The 19,677-nt window shown below is 41.5% G+C and overlaps 1 protein-coding gene and 1 long non-coding RNA gene across 3 annotated transcripts in view; both read left to right on the forward strand.

Moving 5' to 3' along the window:
* The window catches only part of LOC106582137 (ankyrin repeat domain-containing protein 10), a 34,614-nt gene extending 17,782 nt beyond the window's left edge, over positions 1-16,832 (forward strand). For both annotated transcript variants that reach the window (XM_014164906.3, XM_014164907.3), the window contains exons 4-5: positions 9,280-9,536; positions 13,410-16,832. In XM_014164906.3, coding sequence (XP_014020381.2) covers positions 9,280-9,536; positions 13,410-13,690 — 538 coding nt within the window. In that variant the 3' untranslated portion in view covers positions 13,691-16,832. The remainder of the gene's footprint in view (positions 1-9,279; positions 9,537-13,409) is intronic.
* On the forward strand, positions 14,505-18,668 carry LOC145862573 (uncharacterized). Its single transcript, XR_014382031.1, has 2 exons — positions 14,505-14,628; positions 17,871-18,668. It is a non-coding gene; the product is annotated as an uncharacterized LOC145862573 (long non-coding RNA).
* The last annotated feature ends 1,009 nt before the right edge of the window (positions 18,669-19,677 follow it).

Here is a 19,677-nt window from a genome sequence, read left to right on the forward strand (position 1 = left end):
ACAGGAACCAAATGGGAGAGGGTGGGAGATGGAATGTAGTCGGCTAGAATTCAGGGGAAGGAAGAGGGGGGAAATGCAAGGCCTCCCTTATCTAAGGGATTTGCCCTGAGCAAGCCGGTTAGCAGTCTATTGTTGTTCATGTCAGCTCTGGCGTGTCATTCGATTGGCTCCTGTACTGAGCTATGTGATGAGTTACGCCAGAGACAAAGAACCATAGCTGAAAACTTCAGAAGAGCTACAGGATCAAAAACCCACTTAGCTTAACTGAGTATGTTTTTACGTTTCTATTGGACATTCATCATTAGTAGGCACATTTACAACATTCAGTGACGTGAGATCTGAGTTTAAGAAAACCACTAAAATTCACAAAATAAAATGTCCTGACATATGTTGGTGTATTAATACATTTGTCCACAGTGGATGTTTTTGACTCATCCCAGAAACCAGGTTACCAATATTGTGGGACCTGTCTCCAAATATACTGCTCAAAAATATAAAGGGAACACTTACACAACACATCCTAGATCTGAATGAAAGAAATAATCTTATTAAATGCTTGTTTTCTTTACATAGTTGAATGTGCTGACAACAAAATCACACAAAAATAATCAATGGAAATCCAATTTATCAACCCATGGAGGTCTGGATTGGAAAACCACACTACAGGCTGATCCAAATTTGATGTAATGTCCTTAAAACAAGTCAAAATGAGGCTCAGTAGTGTGTGTGTGTGTGGCCTCCACGTGCCTGTATGACCTCCCTACAACGCCTGGGCATGCTCCTGATGAGGTGGCGGATGGTCTCCTGAGGGATCTCCTCCCAGACCTGGACTAAAGCATTCGCCAACTCCTGGACAGTCTGTGGTGCAACGTGGCGTTGGTGGATGGAGCGAGACATGATGTCCCAGATGTGCTCAATTGGATTCAGGTCTGGGGAACGGGCGGGCCGGTCCATAGCATCAATGCCTTCCTCTTGCAGGAACTGCTGATACACTCCAGCCACATGAGGTCTAGCATTGTCTTGCATTAGGAGGAACCCAGGGCCAACCGCACCAGCATATGGTCTCACAAGGGGTCTGAGGATCTCATCTCGGTAGCTAATGGCAGTCAGGCTACCTCTGGCGAGCACATGGAGGGCTGTGCGGCCCCCCAAAGAAATGCCACCCCACACCATGACTGACCCACCGCCAAACCGGTCATGCTGGAGGATGTTGCAGGCAGCAGAACGTTCTCCACGGCGTCTCCAGACTCTGTCACATGTGCTCAGTGTGAACCTGCTTTCATCTGTGAAGAGCACAGTGCACCAGTGGCGAATTTGCTAATCTTGGTGTTCTCTGGCAGATGCCAAACGTCCTGCACGGTGTTGGGCTGTAAGCACAACCCCCACCTGTGGACGTCGGGCCCTCATACCACCCTCATGGAGTCTGTTTCTGACCGTTTGAGCAGACACATGCACATTTGTGGCCTGCTGGAGGTCATTTTGCAGGGCTCTGGCAGTGCTTCTCCTGCTCCTCCTTGCACAAAGGCCGAGGTAGCGGTCCTGCTGCTGGGTTGTTGCCCTCCTACGGCCTCCTCCATGTCTCCTGATGTACTGGCCTGTCTCCTGGTAGCGCCTCCATGCTCTGGACACTACGCTGACAGACACAGCAAACCTTCTTGCCACAGCTCGCATTGATGTGCCATCCTGGATGAGCTGCACTACCTGAGCCACTTGTGGGTTGTAGACTCCGTCTCATGCTACCACTAGAGTAAAAGCACCGCCAGCATTCAAAAGTGACCAAAACATCAGCCAGGAAGCATAGGAACTGAGAAGTGGTCTGTGGTCTCCACCTGCAGAACCACTCCTTTATTGGGGGTGTCTTGCTAATTGCCTATAATTTCCACCTGTTGTCTATTCCATTTGCACAACAGCATGTGAAATTTATTGTCAATCAGTGTTGCTTCCTAAGTGGACAGTTTGATTTCACAGAAGTGTGATTGACTTGGAGTTACATTGTGTTGTTTAAGTGTTCCCTTTATTTTTTTGAGCAGTATATAATTCACAGGGGGAAAGGGGATTTCCTTTTGTCTATTGACGGTTTAAAGCCAAGATGACAAATGCAGTTAGAGCAACTAAAATAGAGTATCTCCAGTGCCGCTCTGATTCTGTGAAGGGAAATGCTACATTATCAGGCTTTAATAGAACTCTCAGAACAGTGTTCCCAAAATAGAGGGGTTTCTATGGAGACCCTTACACTATATAGTACAAAAGTATTTGTATGTGGACACCCCTTCAAATTTGTGGATTTGGCTATTTCAGGCACACCCGTTGCTAACAGATGTATAAAGTCGCGCGCACAGCCATACAATCTCCATAGACAAACATTGACAGTAGAATGGTCTTACTGAAGAGCTCAGTGACTTTCAACGTGGCACCTTTCCAACAAGTCCGTTTGTCAAATTTTTGCCCTGCTTGAGCTGCCCCGGTTAACTGTAAGTGCTTTTATTGTGAAGTGGAAACCTAGGAGCAACAACGGCTCAGCAGTGAAGTGGTAGGCCACACAAGCTCACAGAACGGGATTGCTGAAGCGCGTAGAGTGTAAAAATCGTCTGTCCTCGGTTGCAACACTCATTACCAAGGTTCCAAACTGCCTCTTGAAGCAACGTCAGCAGAAGAACTGTTCGTCGGGAGTCTTATGAAATGGGTTTCTATGGCCGAGCAGCCGCACACCATCCTAAGATCACATGCGCAATGGCAAAAGTCAGCTGGAGTGGTGTAAAGCTCAGTGGAAGCAGTGGAAACTCGTTCTCTGGCGTGATGACTCACGCTTCACAATCTGGCAGACCAACGGACAACTCTGGGTTTGGCGGATGCCAGGAGAACGCTACCTGCCTGAATGCATAGTGCCAACTGTAAAGTTTGGTGGAGGAGGAATAATGGTCTGGGGCTATTTTTCATGGTTCAGGCTATGGCCCCTTAGTTCCAGTGAAGGGAAATCTTAACGCTACAGCATACGATTCTCTGCTTCTAACTTTGTGGCAACAGTTTGACGAAGGCCCTTTCTTGTTCAGCATGACAATGCCACAGTGCACAACGAGGTCCACATAGAAATGGTTTGTCTAGATCCGTGTGGAAGAAGTTGACTGGCCTGCACAGAGACCTGACCTCAACCCCATCGAACACCTTTGGGATGAATTGTTACGCCGACTGCCTAATCACCCAAAATCAGTGCCCTTCCTCGCTAATGCTCTTGTGGTTTTTTTTTTCGGTTTTTTTTTCTATATTTTATGATATTTCTGGTTAACATGCAAATAAGCATGTGTTCTGTTATGAAATGCATAGCAGAGATTTTCATACACTTAAAACTACACCTGTAAGATTTTTATCTACTCTAATAATGGTGAATTTAAAGTGAAACATCTGATCCACCTGAACTTATTGAGGATCCAAAGTTTCGATTAGACCTTATCGCTTCGTCTGGATGGATCATCTGTCCATAACTGTGCTTGAGTCAAAGGGCCATTATGCTAAGATTGTAACGTTATCTACAGACTCATTCAAGTGCAATAATGAATTGCTACGTTGACACACATTTTCAAGACACATTTATATATTTTCAGTTTGTCTCTGCAGTTGTATTTCAGTAACTAGAAGTCATGTATGTAGTGTTAAGAGCATATCGTCCAGCAGGATTTCATAAACTAATCTTCTGAATGCTGATATTCACTTTGAGGGTTCATGATTTAAGCACACTTTACTTGAATGGTTGTTCACAATGGCTCCATTGCCTATGTTGGAAGTTTTTCATATGTTTGGTGCCAGAAGCTAGACAGGATGCCAGACTGTTTCTGCCATATCCAACTCGCATTGTCATTGTCATTCCAAACAACATGGCATGATACTGACAAATGAGTTAAACCATAAACAGACTGGCATCCAGTCTGGCCAGAAATCTGATTTTTAAACTGTAGCCCTATGAAAGATCTAATGGGGGGCACTATGTGTACAAAGGAACAAGGCACCACATAAAACAAATCCATCATATTTTGACTCTTACTGTGTCTTTATATCTACCTATGTGTTGCATCCAAATCTTTAACTTTATTATGCAGATAATTGATTGTAATAAAGTAATTAGGATTTTTACAAGTGTTTATTATTTAAGTGAATGGGAACATGTGGTTATACTTGTAATTAATAATATATAATTCTTATATATTTTAGATATTATTTTTACATTTTCAGTCCTTTTAACTTATTGGACTAAGTTCTGTAGTTCTTTAAAACCAGTGAAAACTGATGGGTTAAGCCTATATTAGTGTTACTTGTGGTTGTGTGGCTTAAAAATAGTTTATAACCTGTCACATTGATACTTTTGGGTGAATGGTATCCTATCAGTTACTCCAGCATCTGCTAACATACAATTAGCAAACATTTTGTGTGATTATGTTCAACCAAAAGTCACTATCATACATGTTTTTGGAATGTTATTTCCATGATTCCTTCTTCAAGCCCATGTTCTCTAATTTTCTAACCAATTTTTTTCTCATTGTAATGAAGAACACTTTTGCAGTTTGTTCTAAGTAAAAGAGAGAAGAGAAGCAACCTTTTAAAAACATCTTAGTCAGTCTAATTTGATCCATAATAAATGAGTCTAGTTCAAGGAGATGAAGTTGCTAGCTATCCTTTTTTATCTTTTTTAATCCCTCTACTTTAAATGGATAGTTTGGGTTTTTGGCAATGGGTCCTTTTATCTACTTCCCCTGAGTCCGATGAACTCGTTGATACCATTTTATGTCTCTGCGTGCAGTTTGAAGGAATCGCAATGACTTGAAGTCTATGCTGTTCCCGTCGACTTCCAGTCATTGCACTAACGCTAGTTAGAATTGGCTCGCGAAACTACCTCTTAATTGCCAAAATCCTGAACTATTCTTTTAATGAAACCTCTGGTCTTTGTCAGTGACAGCAGGGGGTGGGTCCAGGCCTGGGATGGGATAGGATAGGATAGTTAGATTGGAGGGGTTAGACTTTCTTTTTTAACTAACTGGGACAGGATTAGGGATTATTGTTGGGATTGTTTCTCAACTCTGACCTTTTTTAGTGCCTGATTTTATTTATTTCCTAATATAAGAACACATCCTTTCATCAGTAGCTCATTATTTTTGGTCATAGTTCAGATAGAAACCAATCTTCCGGTCTAGTTTTAACTGTATATGTTTACAATACACATTACATATAATACACATGACATACACATAGTATTACGTTGTTTGGTTGATCATAAACTACACTATATCCTGTTTGTCCCTTCAACAAATTCACTTAGTGCTGGGTTGAAATGTTACCTGATTACTAATTCAAAAATAGGCTATTTTTCAGAAGCCAGAATAGAATACTTTGATGTCATGTTCTTTGTGCACATAATGTTCCCTACACTGGTTGTATTAGATTCTCTGGCACCATGAATGATTGTTAGTCCTCTTAGTGAGACCCGTCAGTCTACAGTACATGCTCACAAATTCTATATAAACAAAGCTTTTGCTTGAAGGTGGGATCTCTGGGAAGCGTTAATTTTTGTTTTTTCAAACTGAGTCAGAATGGGGGGAAATGGGATATGTATGCAAGTTAATCATGTGTGATTTTGTAAAAATTTTAATTCAACAGAGGAATGTGATCTTAAGCACGTTAATTACAGTGCATTTTGATTTAATTTATTGTTTTGACTTTGTACACTAAGATAGTTCTAGGGATCGTAAGAAAGACAAAGCACTGAGTTTATGAATGAGTGAACAACAGTATCTAAACTGGAGAGTATACATTGCATCATGGATGTCACTGGGTTGCTACACCTTTCACTTTATTCACATTTATAACTCATATTTGTATATTCATATTATGGCTCACAATACTTTTTAAGCACTGCGAATGATCCTACGTATGTCCGGCCCGCTCATTAGGCAGGATTAGGAGGCCGGCAATGGCGGCAGATTGACGAGGGAGGCATTTTCTGAGCTAAACTGACCAAGACGCACCTCCAACAACAACACACAACTTGACCTAATTCTGCCCCAAAACATGACCATTTTTCTCAACCAGTGGCATATGGGCTTTTTAGATGAGCGCTGATGCCACCCTGTGATAAGCAGTGCCCACTTTGGCAAAGTCAGGGGAGCAAAATATTTTGCTTGTCCATTCTCAGCGTGCCTCTTCAGGGTGCTCATCGAGAGACCCCTCGCTGCGGTGTTGCACCAACATTACGTCAATTTTTGACTTAAATCGTGTAGCAAATATAGAATATGTTAGTGTGGTCTTTTCTGTAGCCTACAGGCTGTAGATAAAATGTATGACAATGTAATGACACTGACAGTTTTTACATGCAGGTTTCTCCAATCAAATAGCGTAACCTAAATGGCGCCCAATCAAATAAAAAATGCGTTGTCATGTTAATAACAAACCATTCTAAAAACAGGACGGGTCAAAGAAAAATTGACAATATGAAATGGACACAACTGTTGTCCAGGAGTTTCACCCCATTGTCATGATCAGTAGTTTCAAGTTTGTATCTGTCAATGTTTGACAAACTGGTTATAGCAAAAAATTAAATACTTCTGCATTTCCCGCAGTGTAAACACATTGCAAATAGGCTCACGATAACTCCTGATAAAGTTGGATATCTGATATTCAGAGCTTAAGTTGCCAAATTGATTAGTCACAGCATTTATGACTAATAAAGCCTATGCAACAGCCTGTGTTACTAATGGTCGGCCTACAACATGGATGGGCATTTATACAATTCCATTGTGGCTGTCATGGCAGGCTACACCCCAATAACCACGAGGCAACGTCTCTCTTTCTTCCTGTCTGGACCGGATGTCTTTTTTTGGTGTTTTACAAGTGGTAGGCTTACCACACAGATGGGCATTCATAAATTTAAACCTCAGGCAAAACTGTAGGCTGTATGTCAGTAAGCACGGACCAACACTAATGCCTTTTTGGTCGTCGTCTTTTTTTGTGCAGTCCAAAGTCTGAACTAATCATAGACGTCTATAAATTACATATTTTTAACTTTAATTCAAACCAAAAAAATTGCCTGATTTCAACATCGGGAAAATACATATTTTTCAACGTCCGGAAAAGATACCTTTTCAACATCCTGGAAAATATGCATTTTAAACATACGGAAAATACGTCTTTTCATCTTTCATACAGAACCTAAATTGAACCCAACTTCAACGTCTGGAAAGTATGTATTTTACACGTCTTTTGAACGTCCTACAACCCCTTACAGCAACACTGCAGTAGCAGGTTATTTTTTCCTATTGCATCATTGCAATCTATATGAGGCAGAGACTGCCCACAAGGTCAAGTGTTTCTCATTTCTAAATAATACGACGACAACAAAAAGTTACATCGATACGGGGGACCTGCCTCGAATGCCCTCTTCCCCTTACAAAGACCTGATTGTTCACCTTGGAAAATTATTTTGCCATGGAATCCAATGGTGTTTAGCCTCGGAACAACAAGTGCAGAATGGTTCTCCCACTAGCCAGCAGAAATGTTTGGCAATTGGCATCCAAACAGTCAAGTTTCGGGCCTCTGTTAGCTTAGAGTATTTTTCCAGACACTTCCTGCCATTTCCATGGCAGAGCAGACCTCCATCCTTACAAGGGAATCGTTTTGGTCTGCTACAGCACATGCCAGGACAGGAACAGTGGCCAGGCAATTCTCTACCTGGTGTCTGTTTTTGTTTATGACCTACTTAGAAGCAGGACACTGGTTTGGCCCTGTCTTATCGCTTTAGATGGCCAATTTTGGCTTAGTAGCCAGGTTAGAGTAGTCCAATCTTTTTAGACTAACTTGCTTTGATGCTCACTTATCCCTTTTACTTTTTACCCAACTGATTTTAGAATTCCAGACACAGAAAACAGCTCAAACACTGATGCTCTGAATTGTTACCCACCCAGTGACATCCTTGTCTTCTGGCTAGCATATCTATAAGCATTATGAGAATCGTGATCAGAAATCATGATCAACTATGCTCACTGCATTGCTGTTTGCTCATTCATAAAGTCCTACTGTAGGTTTATTACAGGTTTATAGTGTCAACAGGAAATGACTAAACAGACTATCTGTTATGCACATGCCTGAATCTGAGACCAAATCAACCATAGGTCTTTTTGGTGTCTGCTGTGATACCAACATGAATGGTTGTTGTTTTCTTAACCTTTATTGGTTCCTTCTGATTGGATGCCGGCTGCTTTGACATTATGTCTGTTTTCAATCGTTTTTCTCCCTCTTCTTAAACAGTGAGTGGCACTGTAGAGCTCCAACATATTGTCTCATTTTTGCTTTTCTATCCTGGAAGAAAGGACATCTTTCGTCATCCCTGTTCCTTGAAGATTACTCTGCTGAATCTTTCTTCTCTCTTATGCTTTTCCATTTGTATCTCTGTCTTTCTGTCTCTTCCATCTGCATCAAATCATGAACATGGATGTACTGGAAAAACACCTAGCTTTCCCTGTGACCGATGAAGAGTTGGAGGACCCTGAAGCCTGTCTTGTGGACTTTCTTTGTACCGTATAAGCAGAACTTTGATCCTGTGTTGCCAGTCTCTACTCACTTTAGCAAGAATTTAACTGTTATCAGCTTTTTTCGAGACACTGTTAGCTTCACACACACCCACTCACTCATATTTACGTCTCACATACACACACATACATGCACATACATTTTCTGCAAGGTGGACTTGATGACTTGATACCATGATTTTGACCCTGTTCAACATCTCTGTACCTGAAAATCATGTGCTATTTTCAGAACACCACCTTGTTTAACTTTTCCTCTTTTTGACTCTTATATATTTCTTTGAGGTCACCGTCAATCAGAATGAACTTGTCCATTATCTCCAAGGACGTGCATTTCTTCCACTCAATGTTTTGCATCTTTGAAATGTATCAACATTTCTGGGATGTGGGAATGACTTTGGTCTCCTGATTCAGGCATTTTTCAAATGTGTGCATATTGATAGTTATTTATCATGTTCTCTTGCGGTGGACAGCTTTACATTTTCATTTAAAAAAAGAGATGTGAGATTTTTATTTCCAGATGCATTTAATTTCAGGGAAAAAATATCTAAAAGGATCAGTCGTCATCTCTCCCTCAAAGAGATAATGGTAGTGAAGATTTGCAAGGTTAGTGTAATAGGCAGTCAGGGATTTGTGTGTGTGTGTGTGTGTGTGTGTGATCCCTGGCTATGACAGGGCGTAGGTTTCTCTAATGCTCTCTTTTCTTATTGCGCAGTATGAGGAACGCTAGTGGGCTGTCCGCCGCTGACCTGGCCCATGCCCAGGGGTTCCGCGAATGTGCTGAGATGCTCTCCAATGCGCAGAACCTGACCCAGACACAGCTTAACGGCTTCTGTCTGAACGGTACCACCCAGAACGGAGGCCACTCCCACCCTCTCATCCAAGGGCGGAGCCTCCTTAACGGGGCACCCAATAGAAAGAGATCGTTTGATAACATGGAAGCCAATCAAATCAAGAAGGCCAGAACTGACGGTAGATTTTTGCAGTTTTAATACTCTATAAAAATAACTTAAACTTGCGAGGGATTATTAACGTATTCCAGTGACTTTTTTTTTAATGACAAGAATTTTAGGGTGATTAATCTCTCCTGACTATGGTTGCAAAGAAAACTGGTGATTTACCAAAGTCACCAGCATCTTCTGCAATCTGGTAATTTTGCTAATTTATACATTAAAAAAATGTATTCATGTTCAGCTCTGGAAAGCATTGAGACCACTGCAACATGATCAGTTTCTCTGGTTTTACTATTTATATGTATGTGTTTGAGTAAAATGAAAATTTGTTTTATTCTATAAACTACTGATTTACTTTTTCACCAGCAGCCAAAATGTTTACAACAAAGACTTATTGACATAGTGAAATAAGTGTGTAAAATATACAGTACCAGTCAAGAGTTTGGACACACCTACTCATTCAAGGGTCTTTCTTCATTTTTACTATTTTCTACATCGTATAATAATAGTGAAGCCATCAAAACTATGAAATGACATATAGAATCATGTAGTAACCAAAAAAGTTTTAAACAAATCTAAATATATTTTATATTCTTCAATGTAGCCACCCTTTGCACACTCTTGGCATTCTCTCAACCAGATTCATGAGGTAGTCACATGGAATGCATTTCAATTAACAGGTGTGCCTTGTTAAAAGTTAATTTGTGGAATTTCTTTCTTTGATGCGTTTGAGCCAATGAGTTGTGTTGTGACAAGGTAGGGGTGGTAAACAGAAGATAGCCCTATTTGGTAAGAGACCAAGTCCATATTAATGCAAGAACAGCTCAAATAAGCAAAGAGAAACAACAGTTCATTGTTACTTTAAGACATGAAGGTCAGTCAGTTCATAACATTTCAAGAACTTTGAAAGTTTCTTTAAATGCAGTCGCAAAAACCATCAAGCGCTATTATGAAACTGGCTCTCATGAGGACCGCCAAATGGAAAGGAATACCCAGAGTTACCGCTGCTGCAGAGGATAAGTTCATTAGAGTTAACTGCACCTCTGATTGCAGCCCAAATAAATGCTTCACAGAGTTCAAGTAACAGACCAAACACATCAACTGTTCAGAGGAGACTGTGTGAATTTTTTATTTAACCTTTATTTAACCAGGTAGGCCAGTTAAGGACAAGTTCTCGTTTACAACTGCGACCTGGCCAAAATGGAGCAAAGCAGTGCGACACAAACAACAGAGTTACACATAGGATAAACAAACGTACAGTTATTAGCACAATAGAAAGATCTATTATACAGTGTGTGCAAATGTAGTAAGATTAGGGAGGTAAGGCAATAAATAGGCCATAGAGATGAAATCATTACAATTTAGCATTAACACTGGAGTGATAGATGTGCAGAAGATGAATGTGCAAGTAGAGATACTGGGGTGCAAAGGAATAAAAAATAAAAAAAAATGGGGATGAGGTAGTTGGGTGGGCTATTTACAGATGGGCTATGTACAGGTGCAGTGATCGGTAAGCTGCTCTGACAGCTGGTGCTTAAAGTTAGTGAGATATGTCTCCAGCTTCAGTGATTTTTGCAATTCATTCCAGTCATTGGCAGCAGAGAACTGCAAGGAAAGGCGGCCAAAGGAGGAGTTGGCTTTGGGGGTGACCAGGGAAATATACCTGCTGGAGCGCGTGCTGCGGGTGGGTGCTGCTTTTGTAACCAGTGAGCTGAGATAAGGCGGGGCTTTACCTTGCAAAGTCTTATAGATGACCTGGAGCCAGTGGGTTTGGCGACGAATATGTAGCGAGGGCCAGCTAACGAGAGCATACAGGTCGCAGTGGTGGGTAGTATATGGGGCTTTGGTGACAAAACGGATGGCACTGTGATAGACTGCATCCAATTTGCTGAGTGGAGTGTGGGAGACTTTTCTAAATTATATCGTCATTGTCAGGGATCGGTAGGATAGTTAGTTTTACGAGGGTATGTTTGGCAGCATGAGTGAAGGATGCTTTGTTGCAAAATAGGAAGCCGATTCTAGATTTAATTTTGGATTGGAGATGCTTAATGTCAGTCTGGAAGGAGATTTTACAGTCTAACCAGACACCTAGGTAGTTGTCCACATATTTTAAGTCAGAACCGTCCAGAGTAGTGATGCTAGATGGGCGGGCGGGTGCGGGCAGCGATCGGTTGAAGAGCATGCATTTAGTTTTGCTTGCATTTAAGAGCAGTTGGAGGCCACGGAAGGAGTGTTGTATGGCATTGAAGCTCGTCTGGAGGTTTGTTATCAGGCCTTCATGGTTGAATTGCTGCAAAGAAACCACTACTAAAGGACACCAATAATAAGAAGAGACTTCGTCAAGAAACACGAGCAATGGTCATTAGACCAGTGGAAATCTGTAGTTTTGATCTGGAGTCCAAATTTGATGTTTTTTTGTTCCAACTGCCGTGTCTTTGAGACGCAGAGTAGGTGAACGGATTATCTCTGCATGTGTGGTTCACACCGTGCAGCATGGAGGAGGTGGTGTGGGGGTGCTTTGCTTGTGACATTGTGACTTATTTAGAATTCAAGGCACACTTAACCAGCATGGCTACATAAGCATTCTGCAGCGATACGCCATCCCATCTGGTTTGCGCTTAGTGGGACTATCATTTGTTTTTCAACAGGACAATGACCCAAAACACACCACCAGGCTGTGTAAGGGCTATTTGGCCAAGGGAAGTGCATCAGATGACCTGGCCTCCACAATCACCCAACCTTAACCCAATTGAGATGGATTGGGATGAGTTGGACCGCAGAGTGAAGGAAAAGCAGCCAACAAGTGTTCAGCATATGTGGGAACTCCTTCAAGACTTTTGGAAAAACATTCCTCATGAAGCTGGTTAAGAGAATGCCAAGAGTGCAAAGCTTAACACTTTTTTGGTTACTACATGATTCCATGTGTGTTATTTCATAGTTTTGATGTCTTCACTATTATTCTACAATGTAGAAAATATTAAAAATAAAAACACTTGAAAAACCCACACCATAGGTGTGTCCAAACTTTTGACTGGATGTGTATATTAGGGATATTTCATGTTGAAGCCCTCATTTAACACCAATGGTATTCACTAAGTTGATGGGTTATATTTAGGATAATGTTTACAGCTTTGTCATACCCTTTTATTTGTTTGTTGGCCAGAGATGGACACCTGTGATAATCTGAAGTTCCCAAAAAAAGGGCACTAGATGTCGTCTGATAAAATGTTTAAAAGAATACTAAGTTACCAAAATGTTGGTAAACTTTTGAACGTTTCCAGTAGTATAGCCTCCATTTGCAGCCCTATTCCTGACTGAATGTTCTTCTTACCTAATTATGCGTAATAAAACAGAGTGTCATAAAACCTTTCAGATTCTAAAATCCTGTTGTAAAACCATGATTAAACTGGCCTAGCCCATATGAGAAACTGGTAGAATACATTGTTCACTTAATTGTGCAGCGTTAGAACGAGCAGTATGAGGAAGAAGGGGGTGGCAGGGGACTTACCCTTTGCTGTTTGCCAGGCCTCTGATGTTGACATGTAAAAGTATCTGCTTGTTTTATTGCACTTCTGCAAAATCTGGAGCAGAGTTTTGAGCTGTTGCCAGGAAGTTGATACAGGCTGTAGGGAATCAGAAAATGGGGCAGTGGCTGATTTTTATTGCTGAATGATAAAGCCTAAAATTGGACTTTGGACTCGCTGAGTAAGGTTGATTATTCTAGCATGCTAAATACCAATGTCTCCCCTTCTGCCCAGACAGCCTGTGCATGATGGAATGGCCTCTTTGGGACTGTAAAGTATTCTGACCTGTATGTCATTGTATTCTTATTTAGTTGTATTCTAGATGGTTGCCCAACATGCTCATCCACTACCTCCACTGCTCTAACTAGGTATGGGCCTGCCGCTGGGGATGCTGAATGGGTCGGTCTGCGGCGTCGGAGAGTTCCTGATGGAGAGCATGGAGTCAGCGCCGCCGGCAGTGAGCTCAGGTGGGCCAGGACCCTTGGCGTTTGGGATGAATGGGTCTGCGCTGGTGCCAGGCCTGGTGGACCAAGGGGAGGACCAGGGGGGAGTGGAGGTGTCCACACCGGCCCCTAAGGAGCTGGAGATCTTCACTGTGGCCTCCATGCAGATCCCCTGTCGCTGCACTAACTCCTACGCCTACCTGTAGAGACCTTAGAGTGCATGTATTGAGTTGAGTGTTGACCCTCCTAGTGGTTGTATCTTGGTAGAATGTCCATCAGGCCTTCTCTGGCCATGTTCTCTCACTGATTAAATTCATTTTAGTGCCATTGTTGGGTTCTTGGCATGATGATATATTTCCGGTTCTAGAAATAAAGGCATAAATGGTTAATTTATTGTATTCTACATACATGTTATGAAATACATTGCCTTGCTACCATACTTAATTGATAGAGAAACGTGAGTTTTATGTTTTGTTGTTATACCAGTATCTTTGAATGATCCACACAATTCTTGTTAAATAATCTTGTGTTTTTGGCAAAGCCCCTTAGGTTGAGTGACTTCTGTTCTGCACAATTATCCCTCCACGCCCTACATTGCCCAATGGTAACTGTAATAATGTTGTGAAATTCTAATCTACATTTCTTTGATGTAGAAAAGCCCACACCTTGGTAACAACTTACTGAAACCAGCCTCACTTGGTTTACGGAGAAGAATAGGGAGAAGGTTAGACTTAGGTTAGTTCAAATCCTAGAGACTGCACTGAAGTTTCCCTCCGCATCATGAATATGCAATGGCAGAATTCTGACCTTTAGGAAGTTAGACCAGTGGTTCCCAACTGTTTTTTAACAGTGGCACACCTTGATGGGATAGCATTTCACTATTCATTTATTTAGTGGTAATGACCTCTTATTTTATCTGATCCATACAACAAATCTATTTTCTGTGACAAGTGTTTTTATATATTAAATATGGTTTGTTTGAAATAGTTCCTTACTCATGGTTGTTAATTTGTGTGTACTAGAGGTCTTCGTGAATCCAGCTGTACATGAATCCCCGAGACCAGATCTGGGACGCAAGCATGACCGGGTCGAGAATTCTTAATAATATCAAGGGTCTGGGTCGGCTCTGATATGATTGCCTTGGGTATGTGTAATTTTAACTGACTTGTCTGTTAGGACCCACATAAATTCGAACACGAATGCTGCAGTAGAGAGAGAGAGAGACAGAGATATTGTATAATGTTTGCTGCTATTCTTTGTTTTTCACGAGTGGTACGTGTAGCTTGTTGGCCAATCATAAGAGCCAATGTATGCTTGATCCGAAAATGGGGTCAAGGCACCATATAGATGGTGTGACACAATTGCGGAGCCTCCGAGGGCACGCAGAGGCCAAATTGAGCTATACCGCATCGCTGTGCGCCACTCAAATGCGGAGGTCTCCGTATAGCTCCGCGTTGACTTGATTGGTTGACTGTAGGTGAGGGCGGGAGGTCCTGACTTCCTTGACAACTTCCTTCACAACAGCTCTGCGAGTTTGTAACTGTGTAGGACGGGAAAGCGCATGCAGCATCAAATAGTGTAGCTAGCGATTTTAACTAGCTTCTCCCGGTTTGATGCCGTCAAGACGGGTACTAGTACTTAATCATATTTGATGATAAATAACCTAGTTATGGCAGCTATTAGTCTACTATAGCGCAAGTCGGATTGGTTGGTTGCGGTCTCTCCCTCCCTGTTCCCGTGTCACTCATTCACGCACACTCACAGTAGCCTACCACGCAGCATGGCCCCTGCTAGAGCGTCATTTCTCTCTACCTCTTCCCTTGCGTTTTATCAGCTCCGGTTAATAAAGTAGCTAAAAATGTAGTTTTATGTTGCTTCAGGACCGGGTCTGTATCGATCAGGTCTATGCTAGTTGTCCTCGGGTCTAGTTGTCCTCGGTTCTGTTCGGAACGGGTCTGTATATAATTGTATTTTATTTATGCATATCGGGTCCGGATGGGAAACCCCAGGTCCATTTTAGAATGGATCCATCTTTTTGGACCCGTGAAGGCCTCTACCCGTTTAAGAGCGTCCCCGAATCTGCACCAGAAAGAACAAAATGTAGCACTGGTTAAATGTCTAGTTTTTAACGGTTAGCGCAACAAACAAGCAGGTTTCTGCATTGTAAATGTGCAACCAAGGACACAAAGCCATGCTCTGTTTGTTTCTATAGCACAGGCTGTGGTATAGCTAAACTCAGAGCCATATAGTAGGAATTAAATGACTCCGGCTAAGCTTAATGGTTTTCACAGATTAAGTAAAATGATACAAATGATATAACCGACACTAGTGCGCCAAAGTAAAAATTCTATGTGCCTACCACAGGTCCCGTTTTATAAGTGCGTGTTGGGAACCACTGAGTTAGACATCCAGTACTGCATTTAGTGGTAGCAATGTTGTTGCACCACTTTGGCCAATAAGGGGATAAAGACAGAATTTGTCCATCTCATGTCAGAATGAAGAGACTACTAGAGAATGTTCCTGCCCTTAAAGTAAAAATAAGGGAAAGCATATTTTGTTTTATTTGCTTTTTTTTATTCCCCCTGAGAAAATCTACCTTTTTGGACATTTCTGGTGGTGACTCTCTCATAGCTATTTTTTTTTATATATATACAAGAACTCCCTTGTTATGCCAAAGCATATCTTTACGTTAATGTTTAAAGTACATACATCTTTACTGTGCAGCTTTTCTGTATTATGTGAGCTTTTAGGTATTTCCAAGGTGTGCTATATGGCCTGACTCTGTCCTATTAGCTAGCAGACTGGAGACTTTGGTTGGATTAGCCCCTCCTAGTGCCCTCATCTTCTCTCATTCTACTTTTCTAGGAAAGGACTTTGTACGCTTTTCTGTATAGCCTATCTATTGTGTCTGGTGTTGAAAATGGTGTGTTTATTTGGACTGTTTTTCTAAGTTTTTGCAGCTTTATTTGGCTTGTGTTTTGTTGTATTGCTTTGCTAACTGCAGTAATGACAAAATGTAGACGTTGATCTATGACAAATTAGCTTGATTAGTAGTGCTACAATTTTTATAAAGCAAGACAAAGCTACTCTTGCCTAAGGCAATTTTTTTAAGGAAAAATAGGAATCTTCATAAATGTATTGGTCACAAACTTTAAATCCCTCCCTGCATACATCTGCTTCATGACAATTTTTTGGTCAAGCAATCCTCTCAGCAGTACTATTCAGTCTGTTCAGAATCACAAATGTTAATGAGTAGATGGCATATATTGATGCAAATTAGAGCTGATGCTCAGTGTGGAGTAGTTTTGTATGGTTTAAACTCATTAAAGGTAATTATTTTGAATAACATTGATGGTGGGGCAATGATTTTTCTCTTAATTTGTTACTTTCTCATGCACACAAAAAATGATCTACAATCGTCTGAAAACACAGAGAAGCAATATTATTTCATATTTTCTATAGTTCACCTGAATAACTGAGTAGTTTAGTGCCCTCTAGTGATATTGAGAAGGCTGTGCAGCCCCTCAATTGTGCCGTCTCATTTCTAAGGATTATGCTGTCATTTAGATTGTCTTGGCATGATGGCTAAACCAATGGGAGCGGGGAAGGGGGTGGAACTAGGGGTGCGTTCGTAAATTCACTCTGGCTATCTACTCCCATTTCAGAGCACTCTCATCTGAGTGTACCAGAGTGCAGAATAACTTATGAATTTACGAATGCTCAACACCCGTTGAATATGGCCGGTGTCAGTAAACGACTGCAAAAAAAGCATAATTAAGTTGTTGCCAGCAGCACAGTTAGTCGCCAACACTCTGGATAACATGGAAACAGCCTAACCAGCTCTGCTAGTGCGAGTAAAATGGTCAGAGTGGGGTGTTCTCTCATTTGTGTCTGGAAGTAGCTAGCCAACATTAGCCAGTTAGCTTGGGTGCTTGACTAAAGATGTTAGGTCAGAACGCTTGGGTCAACCCTACTCATCTGCCAGATCGTCCAGTGTGCGCTCTGAACGCTCCAAGAGCAAAACTCTGAATTTACGAACGGGCAATTTGACAACGCTCTGAATTTACGAACACCCAGATCGCACTCTGGCACTACAGAATGAATTTACGAACAAATCCCTAGTGCAGCGGCGAGCAGGGTTTGTGTGTCAATGTACCCTGGAAGAGTACTGTACAGTGATGTAACACAATATTGTGAGGTTTACTGGAACCTATTTGGCAATCTGTAGTCAGGTTTTCCGTTAATGAAATGTTCATCTCCATCAGTAATAGTTGTGCAAAATCAATTCTTAAATCTTTGCTCATCTGTGAGCAGGAAGTTTTGGCCCCGCACTGGCAAAACCAGCATTGAAATAATTTTGACCAGGTGTCCCATTTCCAATGGCAGGTGACCCTCTAGCAGCAGGTTTAGGGTGTGAGGGGACCGCGTTGAGCGGCTCTACCATCGCCCCCGCCGACATCGTACACCACCACATCTACTGGGATACAGCGGAGCACATGGTTGCTACTGGTAACGCAGGCAGCCAGGTGGAACACCAGATGTCGGTGAAGGCAGAGCAGCAGTACTACCATCAGCAGTATAACCATGCCCTGCTCAGCACCATGCACCTCTACCACGGCTCCTAAGAAGTTGGAAGGACCCCGTTGTCAGGCCGTCCCTCGGTTTGCCTGTCATTTATGCTTGATGTAAACAAGCATTCATACGCCTTAAAACCATGGAGTGAGTGGTTCCTTTTTCATATGGTCATTGTGATTTTTTTTTATATATCTTTTTATGTAAAGGGAAGGCCCATCCCTCTTCTAAAGGAGGTGTTTCGTTTTTGGATATGAAATGTTCTGTAGAACAGTAACTTGTTTTGTAATGTGAAAAGTTGATTTTGAGTGATTAAAGAAAAATGCATATAATGCATTCTTTTGATTTTCAACTTAATGTTTATTAAAAAAAATTAACTGTTCAGTTATCCTGTAATTAGTCATGTACTGTTAATTTACCCATTGATCTAGTTCTGGGGCTAAAACTAGTCTGAATGTAAATTCAAGTTTTATGTTATGTCAATGTATTTTTTTCTGAGTAATGAAACAATGCCTCAACCTCTGTTTGAAGAATGTCTTGAAGTCAGGTTCTTTGTTTTGTCATCCTCATTCATCTGTATCCTGATCAGAATTAAATATGAGATCACCTTAAGCACATTGGGATGTAGTTCTTCAAATTGTCAGAAAATGTGACTGCTCCTTACACTAATGTATGGGGAACAATACGGTATGCTATGAAAATGGAATACAGGACTTTTGTCTTGAACTACTATCCTGTATCCTTTACGCCTCATAAAGCTTGAATATGTGAGTTGGCTGGATGTCCTTTGGGTGGTAGACCATTATTGATATACACGGGAAACTGTTCAGCGTGTTCTAACGTACTTACATTTTTGTCTTGGCCATTCACCCTCAGAATGGCACACAATCCATGTCTCTGTTGTTTTCAAAGGTTAAAGAAGGATTTTTAAGACGTCTCCTCTTCATCTACACTGATTGAAGTTGATTTAACAAGTAACATCAATAAGGGATCAGAGTTTACATGGTCAGTCTGTCATGGAAAGAGTAGGTGTTTTGTGCAGTGTGTATTTCCTCCCATAGTTTATCTAATAAGTAAACTGAAATTCCAGTTCCAATTTTTCACATTGGGAATTGCAATTAACTTTTTGTATTGAGTGAACTGAACCTTACCCTGTGTGCACTGGGTCCTCTGTTGGATTGCACGTCATAACCCATTTGTTAAATTGTTGTTTTGAGTTGTACTCAATGAACCAATAATTACTGCAATATGTCTGTGTTTTGCATTATGAGTGTTATTCAACGCCATAAGACCACCCAGGAGCCTGGCAACGGCATCTGCCCGTGCAGTGGAAGGGAACGCCACAGACAATGGATTTACGCTCTGTCCATGTGAGGTCCTATACCTGTGGTTGGGGACTATGCCCACTCCACGGTCCACACAGGTGAGATGGACACAAACAATGGGACCTTGGTTGGGCACTGGCATAATTCTCTTGAATTGTCCAGAACTTAGAATCACACACCACAGGTTAGAATTGCATGTATTTATTTTAATTTTAATTGAGTTCCATTGACTTCAAGATCTCTTTTGCAAGGGAGCCCTGCATCTTACAATTACACAACAAATTACACAGGAAATA

The sequence above is a fragment of the Salmo salar genome, chromosome 21 (assembly GCF_965601325.2).
Source record: "Salmo salar chromosome 21, fSalSal1, whole genome shotgun sequence".
Lineage (NCBI taxonomy): Eukaryota > Metazoa > Chordata > Actinopteri > Salmoniformes > Salmonidae > Salmo > Salmo salar.